The sequence below is a fragment of the Thermobia domestica genome, chromosome 2, assembly GCF_964235325.1.
Source record: "Thermobia domestica chromosome 2, izTheDome1.hap1.1, whole genome shotgun sequence".
Lineage (NCBI taxonomy): Eukaryota > Metazoa > Arthropoda > Insecta > Zygentoma > Lepismatidae > Thermobia > Thermobia domestica.
This window is the reverse complement of record NC_137455.1, coordinates 172,995,740-173,016,113: the sequence shown is the minus strand read 5'-3', so window position 1 is coordinate 173,016,113 and position 20,374 is coordinate 172,995,740. Positions and strand designations below refer to the sequence as shown.

Below are 20,374 nucleotides of genomic sequence, written 5' to 3'. Positions count from 1 at the left end.
CATACGTTCTACGCTAATACTACGTAAGAAAAAGTAACGAAAGTTCAGTTTAGTTTTCTCCCCGATATCTTATATTGGATTGAGATTATATTCAAAAGTTGACATGTCCATTCAAGCCACATTTTCTTATCAAACGTGAAAAAGAAATGCCCTTCTTAAACCAACAGAAGTACGTATGATTGTCCCATATATTTCTGGTCGGGCAATGAAATATATATATATATATATATATATATATATATATATATATATATATATATATATATATATATATATATATATATATATATATATATATATATATATATGTGTGTGTGTGTGTGTGTGTGTGTGTGTGTGTGTGTGTTTCTTTATAGAAAGCATAAAGTCTTTTCGTCAGACGAAACTAATACTCTAATCCTCCGGTTATTGACCAAACAATATGAATCTTTTGTATGTTATGTGTATTGCACTTATATTCGCCACATGCAAATTAAACATAGACTACTTAAGAACAAAAATGTCTAGGCTTAACCGTGTTTCTTTCAGAGAAAAACTTCATTTAGATTTTTAGTTTGTATCTATATCACATAGTCTGGTTTAGGTTCTAATTTATAATTTTAAGTAAGAATCTAAAATCGGGCAAAGCAGAAAAATCTTCCATTAATAGCTTGCCTTCATCAGATGCATAATAGAGCTATTAATGATTTTTTTTTTCTTCGGTAAGAGTATGGATTCTTACTTAAAGACTTTTAGTACATATTTGCTCTTAATTGAAAGAGAAGTTTCAGGATAAAATCCATCTTTCTCGAGAATATCTTCTTCCTCCAACGTGCGGAATCCATATGAAATCTCATGAGAAAAGCATTAAAAAAAATTCAGAAGATATTTTCATTTAAATTTCCGATGAGAAAACGAACAATTATTATTATGATATCCTTCATATGAACAGTAGGGATAGAGAATATAAGACTTTATAGAGAAATAAAAACCGTAATGCTCGTATTGTATTTACAAGGAACATTGTATTGTGTGAGATCAAGATATTTTTTTCTTTTCTACATAATCTTCTACAACAACAATACCAGAAAAAAAAGTCAACACATTGTACATACAAACACAACTTAGTATATTTCCCGTTTGGAATATTGCACGTTTCTCTTTAGATATATATATATAGATATTTTTAAATATAATTTATGAAGAGTAGAGATTGATCAAGTAGTTATTGATTTTTTTTTTGTTTCTAAAAGTCTGATGATAAATTGTCTCACACGAAATAACATGGCCAACAACTTTCCCCAAGAAACTTCTTTTTTAAAAAAAAAAATGCTGTACAGTGGTTTTTCTTGGGTTTTTAAAATGTTCAATAGTTCTTTCTTACTTTTTTTCTTTAATGGAAAGTTTTTGAGGTATGAACACTGTACAGTAACTAGCGTGTAGTATTTTATTTACTTTTGCGTATTGTTAAAAAATAAAAGTCTATTTCAATTTCGACAAAGCAAGCAGATAGTAACTTACTATGACTATTTATATATACATACATATTGGCAGTCCTTTTCCTCTTTTTAGTTACACTGCTTCCAGATTCCTCTGCTGGTTCATGACGATAGGTGACGCCGAATTAGAATCCTCCACAACGTCCAAAGGTGTTCCTGGTGGCGAAGGGAATCCATCTTCTTCCAGAGGACCAGACTGAGCCCCCGTGGAGCCCGTTGGGGAGCTGGGTGTCGAACCAGAGGCTGCTGACGGGAATGCTGAGGAAAATCTTGCAATCGCTCCCGCCGTGGATGTCCTTAAACTGCTAAGATCAGGAAATGCTGGCACAGGATGAGGCTTAATGATCGACGAAGACAGAGACACCGGTACGAGGGGATGTGTGGCGGTTGGTTTGAGCGGTAAGGCCGCCACGGAAGAAAGAGCTGCTGCCGCTGCGGCGTATAGAGGATGTAATCCGGGCGAAAGTGACAAAAATGCCGCTGCAGTCACTTGTGGTAAACTTGCACAGCCTAAAGTCCCAAGTCCAGCAGCAGCAGCGGCAGCAGCTGCAGTATTAGCAAATGCGGCAGCGGTAGCAGGATGTAGGCAAGATGTTTGAGAATGGCACGCTCCTCCGAAACACTGTGCTGCTGCTGATGTGGGGGTACCTGTTGACAATGCACCCCCAAAAGGCAGTGCGGACCAAGAAGATCTGGCTAAAATAGGTTGAGGAACAATAGGACCGATACTACTAGAAGATTTGGTAACGTCTGAGGAACTCATGATACTGTCTATACTGAAGGATTGCTTATTCATAGCACCACCAACACTCACGGCACTAGGATGATGTAATGAAAAGTCAGGTGGGGTTATATGGTTTAGTCCCATGTTTGCACTGTCTGCCCCATACGGAGCACCAGGTCCCGGCCCTGTTGGATCCACATATTTCATAGGATTAGTTAAAGAAGCTAGTCCGGCCTCCAGAGCGTCTTTCTCGGGTTTTGGGAGTTTAAATCGTTTTCTGCGGCGCAAAAAACTACCGTTTTCGAACATGTCAAGAGCCGCAGGATGTAGTGCCCAATAAGCCCCTTTGCCGGGTCTATCAGGTCTGCGAGGAATCTTAATGAAACAGTCATTGAACGATAAGTTATGGCGTAAAGAGTTCTGCCACCTTTGAGTGTTTTTACGGTAGTAAGGAAACCGGTCCATAATAAACTTGTAAATGTCCGAAAGCGGGAGCATTTTTTCTGGACTGCTCCAAATGGCCATTGCTGTAAGGGAGATGTAGGAGTAGGGTGGTTTTTGATCTCCATAACTGTCCCTGCTCGGTCGAGGCATCCTTTCACAGTTAGTTTATATTGTCCCAAATGGCCAGCCGGACATACAAGACAAGTATGTGGTGGCCATTAGAGAAAGTAATTTGGTGAACTTTGTCCTGCAAATAGACCATGTGGTATTGACATTCCGTGTAAACAGATCACTGCACAAAAACACACGCGTTTTCACATATCGACACGATACACAATAGGAAATTGAGCGCAAAACTGGTGTTTATGCTTTTGTAAATCGTTCCGTGCTAGTTTCAATATGTCACTACTTCATAAAACTTGGTCACAAAATGTCAAAACCGTGGAGATATCTTTCGGTCTATAATAAAAGCACACATCAAGCCACTTCTTATCACAATACGCTAACTTGCCTTTTGCCCATTCTCACTCGTTCGCGCTGTGGCTGGGGGCCGGTCAACAACAGATTGTCGACTCCACCTCTTCGTCTTCATTGATCGAGTACGGTTCTCTTGCGCATGGTGGGCGGTACCAACAGGCGGACCAAACAGATCGCTCTGGGTGGAGCTTACCGCCATTTTGTTCTCGGATCATTCCCGCCCATACACGAAGTCAAAGAACCCGACAGAAAGCATTCAGAAGCGGTGCACGTACTCACAGCATTCGACAGATTCCACGCAAATAGAATCTTTCTCATTGGCTATGGGAGAACCTTGCAAAGGGAATAAGAATTAGGAATAATAAAGCTGTATCATAGAAATAGCTCATTACGTACAGAGTATATAATATAATATATATATATATATATACTCATTATGTGAAATTTATTCATATAAATTACTTTACAAATAAGAGAATGCTAGGTTCGAAGTATGGTATTCAACTTAAATTTATTGATTAGACCTACCAGACTCGGTATAGTTAGGGTCTTCACCTTAACTTAGAAGAACAATAATAATAATAATAATAATAATAATAATAATAATAATAATAATAATAATAATAATAATAATAATAATAATAATAATAAAATCACAGCAACAACCACGCTTTTTTCATTTCTTACATTCTTGAGATTATCGGTTCGTTTAAGACTCAGGAAAGAGAAGAAAAAGAAATATTTTAAGAATCTGTATTTTTAAAAATAAATATTTTATTAAAATTAACCATACGTCATTAATGTAGCTGAAGTTCATAAATCTAACGCCATGGGAAAAACAACTATAAAGCTAAAATATTAATTTGAAAGTAAATTACAATCATCTTTAAACGTTGGGGGGCACGGTGGCTCAGTGGAAGAGCGTTCACCTCTGGTGCTTGGGGTCCCGGGTTCGATCCCAGCCCCCGCCAAGTGAACTTTGTGGTGGACAAACACCGTGCTCGTGGGTTTTCTCGGGGTACTCCCGTTTCCTCCCACTTTCTTCATTCCACCATTTCATTCATCTCTCATTATCACCGTCTCCTTTAGCCTCACCGGCATAACCGTGGGACGTAAAACTCAAAGATTTCATCTTTAAACGTTTCCAAATACTGGAAGTAAGGCATGGAGGTGTTTCTGATTACACTAAATTTTAAACTTCCTTTATCGTGTTTCTTTCTCTCGTACACAAAGAAAAAGAACAAAAACCATTTTCCTTAAAATTAAATTATTTTGTGCTTCCTTCATGGAAATATTTCAAGATTTTTTAAAAAACGGTGTACAACTGTTTGAGTTTGTTGAACTTTTTACAGAACACGCGGACAACTAAAAATTTTAAATAAAGTAAATTCCCGACTGTCCGCAGATAATTCGCTAAGTGAATGAGAAAGGTCACAAAAATACTTTTTAACATCTTTTTTTTTATTATTAACAAGGGACTAATAAATATTGTTAATACTAAATCTAATCTAATATAATATAATATAAATAAAATTAAGAGTTTGTTTGTGTGTTTGTCTGTCTGTCTGTGTACAGCCTGGTGACCAGACGAGTGGACCGACAGTTACCAAAATTTGGTCACGGATACCTTGGTGCAGGCTCTAGACCAAGACGAAGCGTTTTTGTCAAAATTCTAACCAGGGAGGTCTCAGGGGGGCGTTTACCGGGACATGTAAAATTAGTAGAAAATGACCGATATTAGTGTCGAACTCATAGTTTTCGCGGTCGCTGAGATCCATGGTGTCACTTTCATTAGCGATGACTTGCAAATTCAGTTACAATTGTATGCGGGCCGGGAGTCAGCGGAAGGGGGGGGGGATACCGAAACATGTAAAAATAATCCAAAATGACCGATATTCTATTAGTGTCAAATCCATAGTTTTCGCGGTCGCTGAGATCTATGGTGAAACTTCCATTAGGGATGATTTACAAATTCAGCTACAATTGTATGCGAGCCGGGAGTCAGTGGGGGGAGGGATACCGAGACATGTAAAAATAATCCAAACTGACCGATATTAGTGTCAAATCAATGATTTTCGCGGTTGCCGAAATGAATGATAATACTTCCACAGGCAATGACTTCCAAATACTGCCCCCATGCGAAGAATAGGTACATTCAGCTAGTAAATAAATAAAAATTTACCAATTGTTTTGGTTTCGTAGTGTTAAAATATCTGTTCTTTATTTATGATTGAAATTTATATACCGCATCGTAATTTACGAAAAAGGGATGGAAGACAATTAGTAATCCGCAAAATTGATAGTTCTCCCGCAAATATTCAAAAGATTACTATACATAATCTATATGGCTTTCTTCAAAGAATGAAGAGAAACTGTATCCAAATTGATTCATATAAGAGTAACCGCATGGACTCTCAGCGCAGAAAGAGTTACGACATTCAGACGATTTTTAATTAGATGATGGTGAAGTTACAACACCGACTCCTATTGCCGTTATTTCGGGCTATCTAGATCGTCGTTCGCTACCTCTTAATTCAATAATTCCGCCCACTGCTTGATTATGGTTGCTCAACACCGAAAATTATTTTCTCCGTGAGAATCGAAGGTGTATAAAGGGTGTGCATGCTAAATTTCAGATAGATAAGTTATGCGAAATCACTAAAATGTCACACTTAAAATTTCAGAAGATTGTTTTACCTCTGATATTATTATTATTATTTTTTTTAAAAAAAAACTACTACATTAGAAAAATAAGGAAGTATTTTATTTGTCCCATTAATGAATTTATAGGTTAAGTTTTGTTTAAGATATGGGCTACAAGCTAATTTATAATGGAATCAACAACAATCAAACATAAAAGGAAAAGTGGAAAACTACCGGCGTAAGTATCTATGCGCCCTATTCAAAGGTACCTTCTCAACATTCATTTGATAGGATTAAAGAAAACTGGAAAAATCTAAAGCCAGAATGGCTGGCCACCGCCTTCAAACCGGAACCTCCCGCTTAGAAGCAAGAACAGTTGGTTCCATTTTTTTTTTTTTTTTTTTACGTATTTAGATAAATATTATATAAGTAAAGAAAGTCTTTATTTTTTAAAAGAAAAGGTACATCAAAGGACTTCTATAAAGCTGCTAATGAGTACAACAAATCTTCATTTGATTCATTTAAGCACTTCAGATAATAATATTTAATTATTTACAATCCAATGCTTAGCTGCGAAGCAATTTACAACAGAAGAGTTAAATATAAGGAGACAAGCGGAGGAATTTTTTGGAAGGAAATCGAATCGAGCGAGTATGATAAAGGTATCAGTCAAACATTCGCATGGGACGACTGATGGGGAAACTAAAAAATAAAACTCACTTGAAGACTCCAACTTTTCTCGATTACGAAGCAAAAAACAACTAATTTCACATAGAATACGTTTAACAAGAATAAAAGTTTTGTGAGACACAGTGGATAAGTAACAAAGTGCTTACCTTTGGTGCGAGGGATTTCTGGTTAGATCTCAAGTCATGTGAATAAGTGATGGGCGATAACATGTCTGAGAATTTTCTTGGGGTTCTTCCGGTTCCTCTTACATTCTCACTCTAGGCCTACCATATTTTCGTAAACCATATACTTGCATTGCTTATCCGTCTCTTTTAGCTTACAGAGCATATCTGTGGTACATTTCTTCCTCTTACCCATATCCTTATTATATATATATATATATATATATATATATATATATATATATATATATATATATATATATATGTGTGTGTGTGTGTGTGTGTGATCAGATTTTCTCTTAGGGAGGAGTCACCTTGAGTCACCAAATTTTGTACCCTGATAGATCTTCACCAGATTTAATAGTGTACGAAGATTATTTTTAAAATTATTATTTTCGATTCGAGGGAGGGAGAGAGTTTTAACATTTTTTGAAATTCAAAAAGTAAATAGTAGGTCAGAAACCTCTAAAGTTAAAAACAAGGCAAACTATTCTACTGTGTTGCAGGTTAGATAATGTTCAGAAAAACAGACATGTGTTCTGGAGTTTTTGAAAATTTGGCTTTTATTGGGGATGGAAAGGGTCCTTACTTTATGTAATTATTTTCGCCACACTGGAATAGACACTGTTCTGTTGTTTGTGATCGCATCACAGGAAAATCACATAACCGTTTGAAATGAAGTTTTGCAAGATAGTTCGTACCTAATTACCTCAAATTGGGTTTTCAATAAGTCAGTTTGATTACAGGGCATATCCTAAAGGAACAGAGAGATAGAAAATTTATCTTTAACATTACAATATCACTGAAATACATATCCAAAGGGCGGAAGAAAATTCAGTTTACTTAACCTTATACTCCCCATGTGAAGAATGGGTATTTCAGGTAATTTTTTTTCAATAAGTTTTTCGTCTTTTGTTATCTTTTTTTTTTTTTTTTTTTTCATTTTTACATTTCGACTTAATTATCTTTTCGTTTATTTGAATTTAACATTTCTTTGCAGGTAGGATGCTGATGAGATATGGAAAATATGAGGGTTTTGAAGTAAATCTAGGACCACTCACACACACATGAAGCTCGTTTGCTAATCAGTTAGTATGGAATGGAAAGTCCGATTTATGTTATTGTTCCGAGAAAGTTATAGTACAACTAACCAATAAAATTGGCGATCTCTTCCAGCTTATCATACATTTTTCACAGCAACTATGAACATACATCAGATTTGACGAAACTGAATATACTCGTTCATTTGACTTATTGTCATCCATTTATACACATATACAAGGCGAAGATATGTAAATACCTCCAAAAGAATATTCGATATATGATTGAGATTCAAGAACACCTGAAAGTGAATTGTTAAAATGTAAATTTATCCCCAGTAATGTTGCGAATTTAAGTTTTCGTGTTTGTGTGTGGCAGAAAGAGGAGGAGGGAGACTTGTGTGAAAATCTAAGTGAGACGTTGAAATAAAATCTATTTTACATTTTAAAAATACAACAAGTATTTTTTTTAATGTTAGATAAATCGAAACCTGCGTAACAATACAATTTACATGAAAGGTAAAAAATATTTTATTCATTGTAACTTAAATTGATGGGGTAAATTAAATGTAGATAGGTGTTTTATGCATTTCGATACACTTTAAATCATCTGAGAGTATTACTTGCACCATCGTCTTTACTTTTATGTTCTACGATTATGTCTTTTAGGTTAAAGGAGACGGATGATAGATGAAAGGGGATGGTTATAAAAGAATTAGTGGAATGAGAATGTTGGATAAAACGGAAGAACTCGAAAAACTCCAAGAACACGTTATCACTCACCATAAACTCACATCATAGACTGGGATCGAATCAGAGATTCTACCATGTAAGACATCGTCCGCTCTCCTTGTTAAAAGGATAGGAAGAGGTACAAAAAGACATAAAGGATTGGAAACATTTATTCTGTAGGATTCAAAGGAGCATGTGCATTTCAGACCCCATGCTAACTTTACAGGTCTTCCGGAAAGCCGAAGAAACATGCTTAATTTCTGACTTTTTAATCTATTTATTTGTTTTAAGTGTCATGCTCCATATAAAGAATGCTGAACTGAGTACGATCTTAGTTCTTCGACCTAGATACGTATAAATCATAATTATTTCGAATAAGGCTAAAATGACAACATAGGTAATTTAGCACATATTTTTTTCGCAATACAATAGACCCAAATTCAACTCCAAGGTTTCATAGTAGTTATTTTGATCTCATTAGCTCCCACTGTGAGTCTATCCTGAGTCAAAAACAGAAGACGACAACCATGAGGGATGTATTTAGTAGCGAGCTAAATTATGTTGGTATTCAATTAATATCGGATATAACCATATTCATACGTTTTTAATCAGGAACAGATACATATATGCGTTTATGTTTATGAAATAATATAGACGGATATTTTTGCGTTCTGTTTGCAATAATAATAATAATAATAATAATAATAATAATAATAATAATAATAATAATACAAGTCTGGAAAGAGCTTTGGGAGAAAATACTGTCCAGACTAAATGAACTTACCTGATGTTCTCATGTTGCTGCGTAGATCTCCCCCTCCTCTTCCCTTCAATGAAATAAAACAAGTTGCTAATTTCCCTTGCATTTGTATTCTACATTATCCTTATTATGAAATACGTTTAACTAGTAGCTGTAAATCAGCAAATTACCTGCACAGTTTAACATCCGATAGCGCAGCTAGGGTTATCTATTCGCTTGAATGTTTATTATTAGAATTATTGTGACACACAGACTAAGACGTTTTGCTGTTTATTAATAGGATAGCAATCTAACAAAGAGAGGAAAATGAAATTTGTCAATTACAACTTAATTTTTAATTATTCCCCATCTCAGATGGCAAATTAACACAGACATATTAATTCTTACACTGAGTACAACTTTAATTTTATAATTTTACCCATCAGTTTTCAGCAGACAGGTATGCGTTGTCTTCGGTAATGAAATTTTGATATTACAACATACCAAGTTAATATATACAACTGAGAGTAGTTTAAATTAAGCAATTTAAGATTTTTAAAAAGATAACAGAATATATCTGATAACAGATTAAACAGCATAAATTTAGAACAAAGGTAACTTAAATAATAAAGATGATTATCTTTTGCTTGTCATAATTACGTGTACCTTTTTTATTATGCATCTTTATATCAAGTGCTCATCTCCCGGGGCTTTTGTGGTAGATTAATGTGGTAAATAAAGTAGATAAATATTAATAAGTTTTTTTCTTTATAATTAAATTTGCAAGAAATAAACATTTTAAACCAACGTTAAATGAATATTTTTAATCTGTGATTATTCAATTTATGTATATCGTAACACAACTAGAAAGCAAGCAAAGAAGAGAATTGGGAAATAAGTAAATAATGATCAGAGGTCTGCACGGATATAAAATATGGAATTCGTAACATTTCGATCCGTGTCCACATCCGTAATATATTTGTCGACATGCGCAGATAGTGAGTTAACGGACTAACAGAACATTGTCTTATTAACTATGTGATTTTAAAAATACGCGTAATAATTGTTACTACCTTCTCTGGCGCGTAGGGTCCCTGGTTCGATCCCAGCTCGCGTCAAGTGGGTTATGTGGGGGACAAACACGTGTGTGGGTTTTTCTCGGGGTTCTCACGTTCTCTTTCACTTTCTTCATGCCACTATTTTCATTCATTTCTGATCATCACCGTCTCCTAGCCGGCATAATCGTGGGACGTAAAACTCAAAGATTTCATTTGTGTAGTTTAAGGAATGGTATGGTATGATATACATCAAATTCAAGCTAAATAGTAGATAAACAAAATCATTTCCGATTGAACTAAACAAGTAAATTACGTTAAATGAAATGATTCAGACTGAAAAAATACCGGTACAAAATTAATAGAAAAATACAAGAGCTTCTTCCAAATGTACATTCCCAACAAGAAAATTTAGTATTAAATAGTAAAATTTAGATTTCTGACAACCTGATGATACTATTTTCCAAATAAATTTCATAGAAAACAGTTGTCTTCTTATCTCATTATTCATGCTTAAGTGTTTTTGTTCAGAGAGGTCCTTGAGAAAGAAATGAAATGAAATCTTTTAGTTTTACGTCCCACGGATATGCCGGTTAGGCTAAAGTAGACGGTGATGGTGAATAATGAATGAAATGGTGGAATGAAGAAAGTGGGAGGAAACGGGAGACCCCGAAAAAACACACGCACACGGTGTTTGTCCACCACAAAGTTCACTTGGCGGGGGCTAGGATAGAACCCGGGACCCCAAGCACCAGAGGTGAACGCTCTACCACTGAGCTACCGCGTCCCCCTTCCTTCAGAAAGAATAAGCCATCATAAAGAAGCTCTTATAAAATTAAATTAACGCTTTATAGTGGTTAAAAAGAAAATAATAATAATAAATAAAATAAAACAAAATAAAAAAATCAATGAAACACAGTTCGTCGGTGAAGGGGCGAAGTGGTGTAGAAAATATCTTCATTTTTATAAGTTTACTGAAGAGCTATTTAAAATGCTTGTTCAATGTTCTATCTTGCTACAGACTTCAAGATACGTTATTTACAAAACGTTTCTACCTTCGTTAGTATAAGGAACTCTGGTATGAAACTACTTACAGTTGATAGAGTAGTTTAAGTAACGATGGATAGTCGTCGTAACTCAAAATCACGTTTTTAAGTTTCGCTACTTCGCCCCTTCACCGACGAATTATGGTGACGAAATTGTTTGTCTCAAAGAACTAACAATAGAAAAAGTCAATAATTAATAGTGCTTAACAAATAGAACGAAATTTTTTCTTGATCACTAATGATTATGAATATTTTCTTTCCATCTTTTCTCAAAGAAAATAAAAGTATATTCGCAAAAGCTTAAATTGATACGGATAACCAAAATAATAATACAATATAATGTATAATAGCCTATAATATAAATCTTTGAGACAATTATATAGTACCTACATAGATTTTTCTGCTTAATTGAATTCTCTTTCTCTGTGTCAAAAAATGAATTTCTTACTGCCATTCGGTACCACGATGATTCAAGTGATACAATGTTCACTTTTATTATCAAGAGTTTCTTGTGCGATCCTAGTCTACATGAATTTTACGCTTATTGTGGATATCATCGGGTTCAGTGGTCTTTTTGGGATTCTGCTACTTATCATTTGGTTATTAAATATAGTTTCATGAAATTCACTTGCGTATGCAAATATTTTCTGTTTGTTGTAGCCTACAGGACAAGATAAAACTAAGAAACGTCAACTCAAAGATTTTTATTTCAGGAGAGTATTTAGGGTTACGGAATAAAAAGAGGGAAATTATCGTCAAGTGTTTCGTGTGGAGCGTTGTAATCTACAGGGAAGAAACATAGACATTACGGAAGAACGATTAAAAATGTATGGAAGTGCTTGAAATACGGGTATGGAGAACAATGCAGAAAATTAACTGGGCGAATCGGAAGATTTAATAAAGGAAGTATTAGACAAAGTTATGGAAAGGAGAGGAGGCTAGTATTGTAAATAGGTTAAAATAGGAAAAGAAACTGGTTTGGATAAACTGTGCACCGCAGAGCGCTTTAACTTGCTTAAAAGAGCCAGGTCTTCTGTAACAAAGACGAGAACAGAAATATGTAGCCATGAGAAATCTAAACCATGAACTCCAGTCAGATAATGAGATAGGCATATTATACATTTCAACTGAGTTTTAAGTAATCAATTTTCTGAGATTTTTTGTCTCTCAAACGAATAAACATTATTTTCAAAGTTTTCAGTACGATTTTATTTTTATCATTGGATTAACTTCAGTAAGGCATATAAATTTTTATTTAATAATCGTATTTTGTCAAATTCCAGTCAGCACACTTCTGTGGCGGTTTGTCTTCTTCCGAGAATTTTACGTTTACATACTAAACAAGTTTCCCCCAATTTCAAGTATGGTAGTAGTTCATTAGGATATATTAAAATTTATCAAGTTATATATTTGTGGAAAACAAATTTGTATTCCATAACGTTCTCATAAGTTTCTCCCTCGATATATATTATTGAGATGATAGTCGTGAAAGAAAGAAGGATTTCTTGAAAAAAAAAAAAAACTAGCAAGAACGAACAATATGTACTCTAAAAGTGAATTAAAGAATAATTTATGCTGAATCTTGATTTTCCACGATTCTTTTTTCACTTCACATGTGACACATTAATCCTAAAACATAATATTCTGCTATTTTTAATAAAATTAATAATAATAATAATAATAATAATAATAATAATAATAATAATAATAATAATAATAATAATAATAATAATAATAATAATAATAATAATAATCAATTACATAATTAATTGTAATTTAACACTTCTTTCTAATATAGATACTTTACAAGATAAAACCTATTATTTAAGATGGAATCTGAAACATTACTCCATTTTGTACCAGTACAGGCACTTAGTCACCTGATCATGAAGAAGAATAAATTGAATCAAGCGTAACGCTGCTTACACCATTCAATTCGATCGGTATTTGTGTGTTGGCCCCTCTGTTACAAAAACGCTCACAGAACTAAGCCGATTTTAATGAAATTTGGAATGTGCCATCCTTCAACATCCAGAAATAACCCTATTACTCAGGGTTACAATCCGTCAAGACGAAGGAGGTAAATCCACCCCCACGTCGTCATTTTGTAAATATACATGCAAAACAATTTTCCAGTGTAAACCATGTAAAAATTGTTCGATTATAGTGTCTAGTTTCTATACGACATCTGGATCATACTCATTGGCTACATTTGAAAACGGTCATGGATTAGCATGTAAAAAGATGGTAAGTTCTCCTAAGTTTCGAAGTTTCCTTTTGTGTATGTATTATATATATATATATATATACTGGAAAAGTTCTGTAGTTTAAGTTGCCAAATATCAATGTAAAATCATTTACTCTTTATTTTGTAAGTTGATGCATTCTCTTACATTAAATTACAAAACTCGCTAATTTTTTTTTACAAATTTACAGTAAATTTATAAGAAAATAATTTTTTGTTGATAAAAATGTAATTTTATACCATTTCATGTTAGGAATTTTACTTTATACTACTGAATGATTTACACAGAGGTTTGGCAAACAAATTGCCACCGTTTCTTGTAAATTTACCTACAAATTTTTTTACAGTATAGATGATTGTATGATTGGGATAAAACCTACGTGAAAGTATGATTGGGAAAACTTTCAACAAAATTATTGAATTTTGATGGAATAAGGAATATATTTAATCTGAGGTTTCGCAATCATACTTTCACATAGGTTTTATGCCGCATATGTTTTGAGGTTTCACAATCATTTATACTTTTTTTTTTTTTTTTTTTTTGAGAAGAGGTAGGATATGGGATGATATATTTTCTGAGATTCTCAATCGTTTATGCTGCTTGTAGGTTGAAGTGAGTTAGTAATGAGAGAATGAAACCTCCTCATTTTTAATAAAGTAATTGAAGTTTATTAAAAATATTTCGATTTTTATAGAACATACTGTGTATCTTGTTAAAGATTAGAGAGTTATTCCTATAAATTAAGATTGAAATTAGTAAAACGGAAGAGAGAGAATCTCACAGCATCATTAGGAATAGTAATTGAAGCGAGCGTATTGAGCTTCTACCATTCGACTCAAGGGTAATTAATATGTGTATATGTACGTCTGTTTATTCCACGATGAACTTCCGTAAAACTTATCCGATTTTAATAAAACTTCGTATGTGTATTCCAGAGTCGGATTTAACCCGGGGCCTGCCGTCTGGGCCCCTCAGTTTCTTGTATGACAAAAATAATTTAAGCTATTATTTATATTTTTCTAGCTGATGATATACCAATCTTAGTCAGAGTTCTGGCTGCCTCCACCCCCAGTTTTACCTCCTAGATCCGCCTCTGGTGTATTTCTTGAACCCTTCAAAATAATCATTATGTTTGAAATTGCAATCTATTAATAATAAAGGGACAAACTATCCAACTCATGTTACACGTTTGAACCTTGACATGCAAAACTGTGAAAGATATATTCGATCTTGATGAAGTATAGTGTATAGATACTTCCTATAGCGTATCGCAATTATTTTCATTAGTAACAGTTGAAATCTGTCAAGGATTAGTGGGTAGAAGGGTGTAAGTTTAAGATTTCGAAGCTTCCTTTAGGATTGTATTAGGAAATTACTTTCAACAAAATTATTGGATTTTAATACAATAAGGCACGCATTTTCTTTGAGACTTCCCAACAGTGGCGTATTTACGATTTTGTTTCGGGGGGCTTTGCTAATTTTCGGGGGAAGGGCTTTGCCTGAAAATGTGAAAATTCATATACTTTACTATAGTAAGTAAGATTTCGGGGGGGGGGGTTAGCCCGGCAACCAACCTAAATACGCCACTGCTTCCCAATAACACCATACATTACATATGTTTAAAAGTCTTGTCAAAATACAAGAGTGAATTCATCCTTCAATTAAAAATATTCCTAATATTTTTTATGCAAGTATATTTGATTTTGAAGCAACATTACGCATGTTCCCTTTAAGACTTTCCAATGATTGTCACTTCATGGAATTAAAATTAATAACAAAATAAGGAGTGGATTTATAATAATTTTAATATTAATTTTTTTCTAATAAAAAATGTGTTACACAACTACTTTCTTACACAAATATTAGGTTTTGGCCGAAAGTGCGATATATGTTTTTGAAGATACCCAGTTAGGCTATTCCCAGTGCTTGGATTTACAATTAGTCCAGAATAAAAGAGAAAATTATCTTCACGATCTCCAGCAATATTTCCAGTATTTAGGAACTACGTGTCAAGATAGCTTTTGCAAAAATAATTCTTTTTTTTTGTTTGTTTTGTTTTGTTTTGTTTTGTTTTGTTTAGAGTATGGTGAATATGTTCTATAAGATTTTCCCTAATCTCTACTGTTTGGGATTGAAATCAGCCATCAATAATGAGAGGTTGAATTAATATCTGATCTTTTAAAAAATGTACACAGCGAATATGATTGAAAAACATAATGACTTTTATGAAACATGAAACCGGTAAAAGAAAAGTGAGGAAAATCTGCAATTTAAAATAAAAGCTTTCGTTTGATTCTACAATAAACAGTATCGTTACTAATTATAATTGAAGCGAGCTTCTACCATGCGATTCAACTCGGACCTTGAGTGTCTGTCGATCTGTCTGCTTCACAATAAGTCTCGTAATACATACCGATTTTATTGAAACTTGGTATGTGATTTCCTAAAACCTTCCGAAATAAACCTGTTGATTAAAGTTGCAACTCATCAAGAGCAAGGAGGTAAAATCCGTCCCATGCAGCATGTTTGCACATATATTTTTTCTACATACAAAACACTTTCTAGTATAAACTATGTAAAATTTATTTGATTTTGATAAAATGCAGTATATATTTTCATGATAGAATTCTTATCATCCTCATTGGTTGTAGTTGAAACTGACAGAATTCCACTAGGATATTTAATTAAGATAATAATTTAACTCAAAATAACTTTCAGCAAAATTATTCGATTTTGATGCAATATTGCAAATATGCATATTTTCTTTAGGACTTTCCCGATTAGAAAAGTAAGTTTTTTGATTATTTTCGTAACAAGTGTAACCGGATTTGATGTTCAAAATAATGTTCAAAATGATGTTCAAAATAATTTATGAACAAGAGAAGATCCATATTATTATTATTATTATTATTATTATTATTATTATTATTATTATTATTATTATTATTATTATTATTATTATTATTATTATTATTATTATTATTATTATTATTATTATTATTATTATTATTATTACAATGTGCTGAATGCTACCACAACACTTTAATCAAAATATTTTCAATCTTACACACTACAAAAATATTGGTCCTATATTTGGATTGTAAGTAGGTGTTCGTGTTATGTTAAAAGATATTTTTAAGAAAAATTCATAACGAACAATTGGCATTATGTTGTCAATAAATCAATGTTACATTATAATGTAGTGACAGATGACGAATACATTCATTCATAAAGGAATAAATATTAATCTTGACGATATACCATCTAACAATTGCTGCTCATTTTCATGACAACGAATACTCTAAATCTTCCTCTTTCTTCTAATTTAACTATGATATTACCTAGGTATAGCAATTCAGATGCCTGTCAGTCATTGTAATTTTAACTAAAAAAATTTGCACCTTAATGTGGGATTCGAAGGCAAGCGAATTCGAAGTCAAGTTATCAAAGGTGATAGAATTCGGATGCACCATACCATATCATAAAGAATTCTTCTCGAAGAAAAGATATTTTGGCTGAATGATAACGGTAAATGACATTTTCAAGTAAATTCTCAAGGAAATATAGTATACAATAAAAAAGAAGAAAAATCTGTAATAAGTGAGAGTTCGTATAAAAAAAATCGCATTTCACTTAGCTGCGAACAAATTTGCATGTTAATTTTCGAATTGTTTTATAATCTGCGAATTTCCTTTTGAAAAGTTCGAGAAATCCTCTGTGACAGCAGAGTTATCTTGTAATTTTTACCGCGCCCAAAATTCGTGAAAGTTTATGTTAATAATGTATTGACAAGTTGTTCTTTCTTTCTCTCTCTCTCTCTATTGCTCTACCTAACGCCCTCATCCCTCTCTAATATTTCTTCTCCCCCTCTCTCTCTCTGTTCCAGTGGTTAAAAATTGTGGAACAATGAAGATGTCTCCTGCATCGAAATGTGTGTATGACAGGTTGATGAAAAGCGTAGATAAATCACTAAAGGTCTTGAATACATATATCTATCCCCTGAAGCATGTGTCGGAATCTTTAATTATTGAGACCGCAATATTTCCACATCAACATAAATATTCCGTAAGAGAATCTATCTCTCTCTCTGCTTCTATTTTTGTCTGTTTCCGTTCGCCTTCAATGCTTTGTGAATGCCTACAACGGTCTATCATAAGCAGAAATAAAGCAGAATCAAAATGAGAGATTGAACCAGAAATAAGCATTTGTTCCTTAAAAAGTTGATGTTCGTGCTTACAAAATTTTCTATTCGAAATAGTATCAAGCAAATGATTGTTTATTAAGATCAACTCGTTGATAGAATTATTCAGTTTGTTCAAATTAATTTAAATGTTCAAATTGTTTATTTCGTTCAATTTTTTTTTTTTTTTTTTGTTCTAATTAATTTGGTAGTGCAAGTCATAGCTTGTATAGATACCATATAGCTTGTATCGATATATGGTGCTTGTTCAAAATGTTCAGTTTGCTGAAATTAATTCGGATGTTCATCACCATCATCATCATCATACGTATTCTGCCCTTATTGGCAGGTCACTTGACTCAGCTGAGAAGCTTCCATGCTCCACGGTCTTCTGCTAACCTGTTCGTCTTCACGTATGATCTTTGGGTTTTTATATTGCACCCTCCTTCACCCTCTTCCTCTCCTCTTTTCTGCCACTATACCCTCTAGCACGTCCCTCATGATACAATTTCTTCTCAGATAATGTCCCAACCACTTTCTCTCCTTCTTCCCTATAATATCTCAGTGTTATTTTCTCTCCCGCCATTTCAAACACCCTCTCATTCGTTTTCCGCCTGACCAAACTAATTCTTTCCATTTTTCTCCACACCCACATTTCGAAAGCTTTCAGTAGTTTCTCATCACTTTTACGTAATGTCTATGTTTTCGCTCCATACAGTACAACACTCACACCAAGTATTTTATAAGTCTTTTCCTCAACTCTGTGTTCAAGGTCCCACAAAACAGACTTTTCTTCCTCCTAAAGATTTATTTCGCCATTCCTATCCTTGGTTTTATTTCACGTTCGCACTTCATGTCATTACTAAGAAAACTCCCCAGATATCGAAAACTATTCACTTGTTCTATTTTCTCCCCTCTCACTTTTCTATTTGGCTCAGATAGCTTAGTTCCAGTCACCATGGCTTTTATCTTCCTAACATTTATTTTCATCCCATATTCTTCAAAGAGCTTCCTCAAGTTTTCTAACATCCTATTGATTTTCTTTTCTGATTCTGCAAAAAGTGGCATATCGTCTGCAAATCTTATACATCTAATCATTCTACCTCCTCCCGGAATGAAGTCTTCATGAACTTCGGATGTTCAAATAAGTTTAATTGTTAGGAATATTTTTTAAAATCTATTTGTAACTTCATTTGTTTGGCTTACCTGGAATGCTTTATGAATACCTACAACGAATGAATGATTTAGTCAAAAAGGAGTAATATATAATTGCAAATTAAAAAAGTGCTTTTGGTTACCAAATCATTTGTTCGAAATATAAAGGTAACCAAGAAAGTTCTGTCGCTTTTTGTGAAGCTCTGTGTTCAATTGGCCCTCATACCGTGAGTTGAATGCAAATGGAGATAAGGTGAAGGTCAGTTGTTTGTGTGGGTATATCCAACATACTACCTAGTTGCGGCAGTTCAGTTACATCGTTAACTTGCGTAAAGACAGAGTGAACATGGGACCTTCACAGAACATCATAAGTGCGTGTATGCTGTACGAGTTCAAACTGGGATCAAACGCCGCTGCAGGCCTTTGGTGAGGGTGTCGTGGCTGCACTGACTACACTGACTACAGAGTGCAGCGGTAGTTTAACAAGTTTAAGGACGGCGACGAAACACTCGAAGACGCACCACGTGCTGGAAGACCAACACATGTACAAAATGAAGATCTTCAGGCAGCAATTGAGACGAACAGCGGTCAGACATGTGAGGAAATTGGGACTACAATTCAGTGTGAGTGGAGAAACAATTCGGCAGCATTTTCAACTTGGGAAGCACTACAAATTGGGTCGATAGGTCCCAAATGATTTGACTCTAGACCAGATGGCAACGCGAGCAGACACCTGTTTTTCTTTGCTATCTCGACTGAGGAAGGAGCCATTTCTGGAGAGGGTGTTGACATATGAGGAGAAGTAGGTCCTGTACAAATCTCCACGGTGCCGTCATCATTGGTTAGCATCCCATGAACCGGTTCCAAAACAGCAGAAACCAGCACTGCACCAGAAGAAGGTCCTCCCAGAATGTCCCCAAGGTGTGTTTGGTGGACTTCTCGTGGCATCGTGCATCGGGAACTGCTACCAGGTAGTCAAAGTATCAATGCAACTGTGTACTGTCAGCAGTTGAGCCGTATTCAAGAAAAACTCAAACCTCTGGAGCCAGCACTTCTGAATCGCAAAGGGGTCCTCCTGTTACAAGACAGCACTAAGCCCCACTTGGCTAGGATGACCCGGGGCACCATTTTAAGTATTGGATAGGAAACACTATTGCATAAGCCATACTCCCCGGACATTGCACCGTCCGATTATCACCTGTTCCATTCCTTAGACAATCACCTTAGAGGACGCCAGTTCAAATTCGTAGTAGAGGTGCAAAATCCACTTGATACTTTCTTCGCTTCACTGCTCACCAAGTTCTACCGCGATGAAATCCGTGGCCTCCCAGAATGTTGGCAGAAGGTCGTTGATGCTAATGGGGACTATTTTTGATCTTCCAGGTACGTCTTAGGTGACACATCGATGTCCGAAGGAGATGGGCGAAAAAGCGACAGAACTTTCTTGGCTACCTTCATACTTTCTAGGAAATGATTGTTTACTGCCGGAAATAGGTTGATAAAATTGTTCAGTTCCTTCAAATTGGTTTTGTTCAAATTAATTTAATTGTTTAAAATTTTTGCT

The 20,374-nt window shown here is 34.4% G+C and overlaps 1 protein-coding gene across 1 annotated transcript; it reads right to left on the bottom strand.

The window, feature by feature from the left end:
• Positions 1 to 984: 984 nt before the first annotated feature.
• LOC145679775 (uncharacterized) lies at positions 985 to 3,219 on the bottom strand. The gene has a single exon (XM_081750332.1). The coding sequence runs from the start codon at positions 2,794 to 2,796 to the stop codon at positions 1,552 to 1,554; it is 1,245 nt and encodes a 414-aa protein (XP_081606458.1). The 5' UTR covers positions 2,797 to 3,219; the 3' UTR covers positions 985 to 1,551.
• Between the last annotated feature and the right edge of the window lie 17,155 nt (positions 3,220 to 20,374).

What these genes read in the sequence shown, in the direction of transcription:
- LOC145679775 (XM_081750332.1), bottom strand. Translation starts at nt 2,796, where the DNA reads ATGCCTCGACCGAGCAGGGACAGTTATGGAGATCAAAAACCACCCTAC.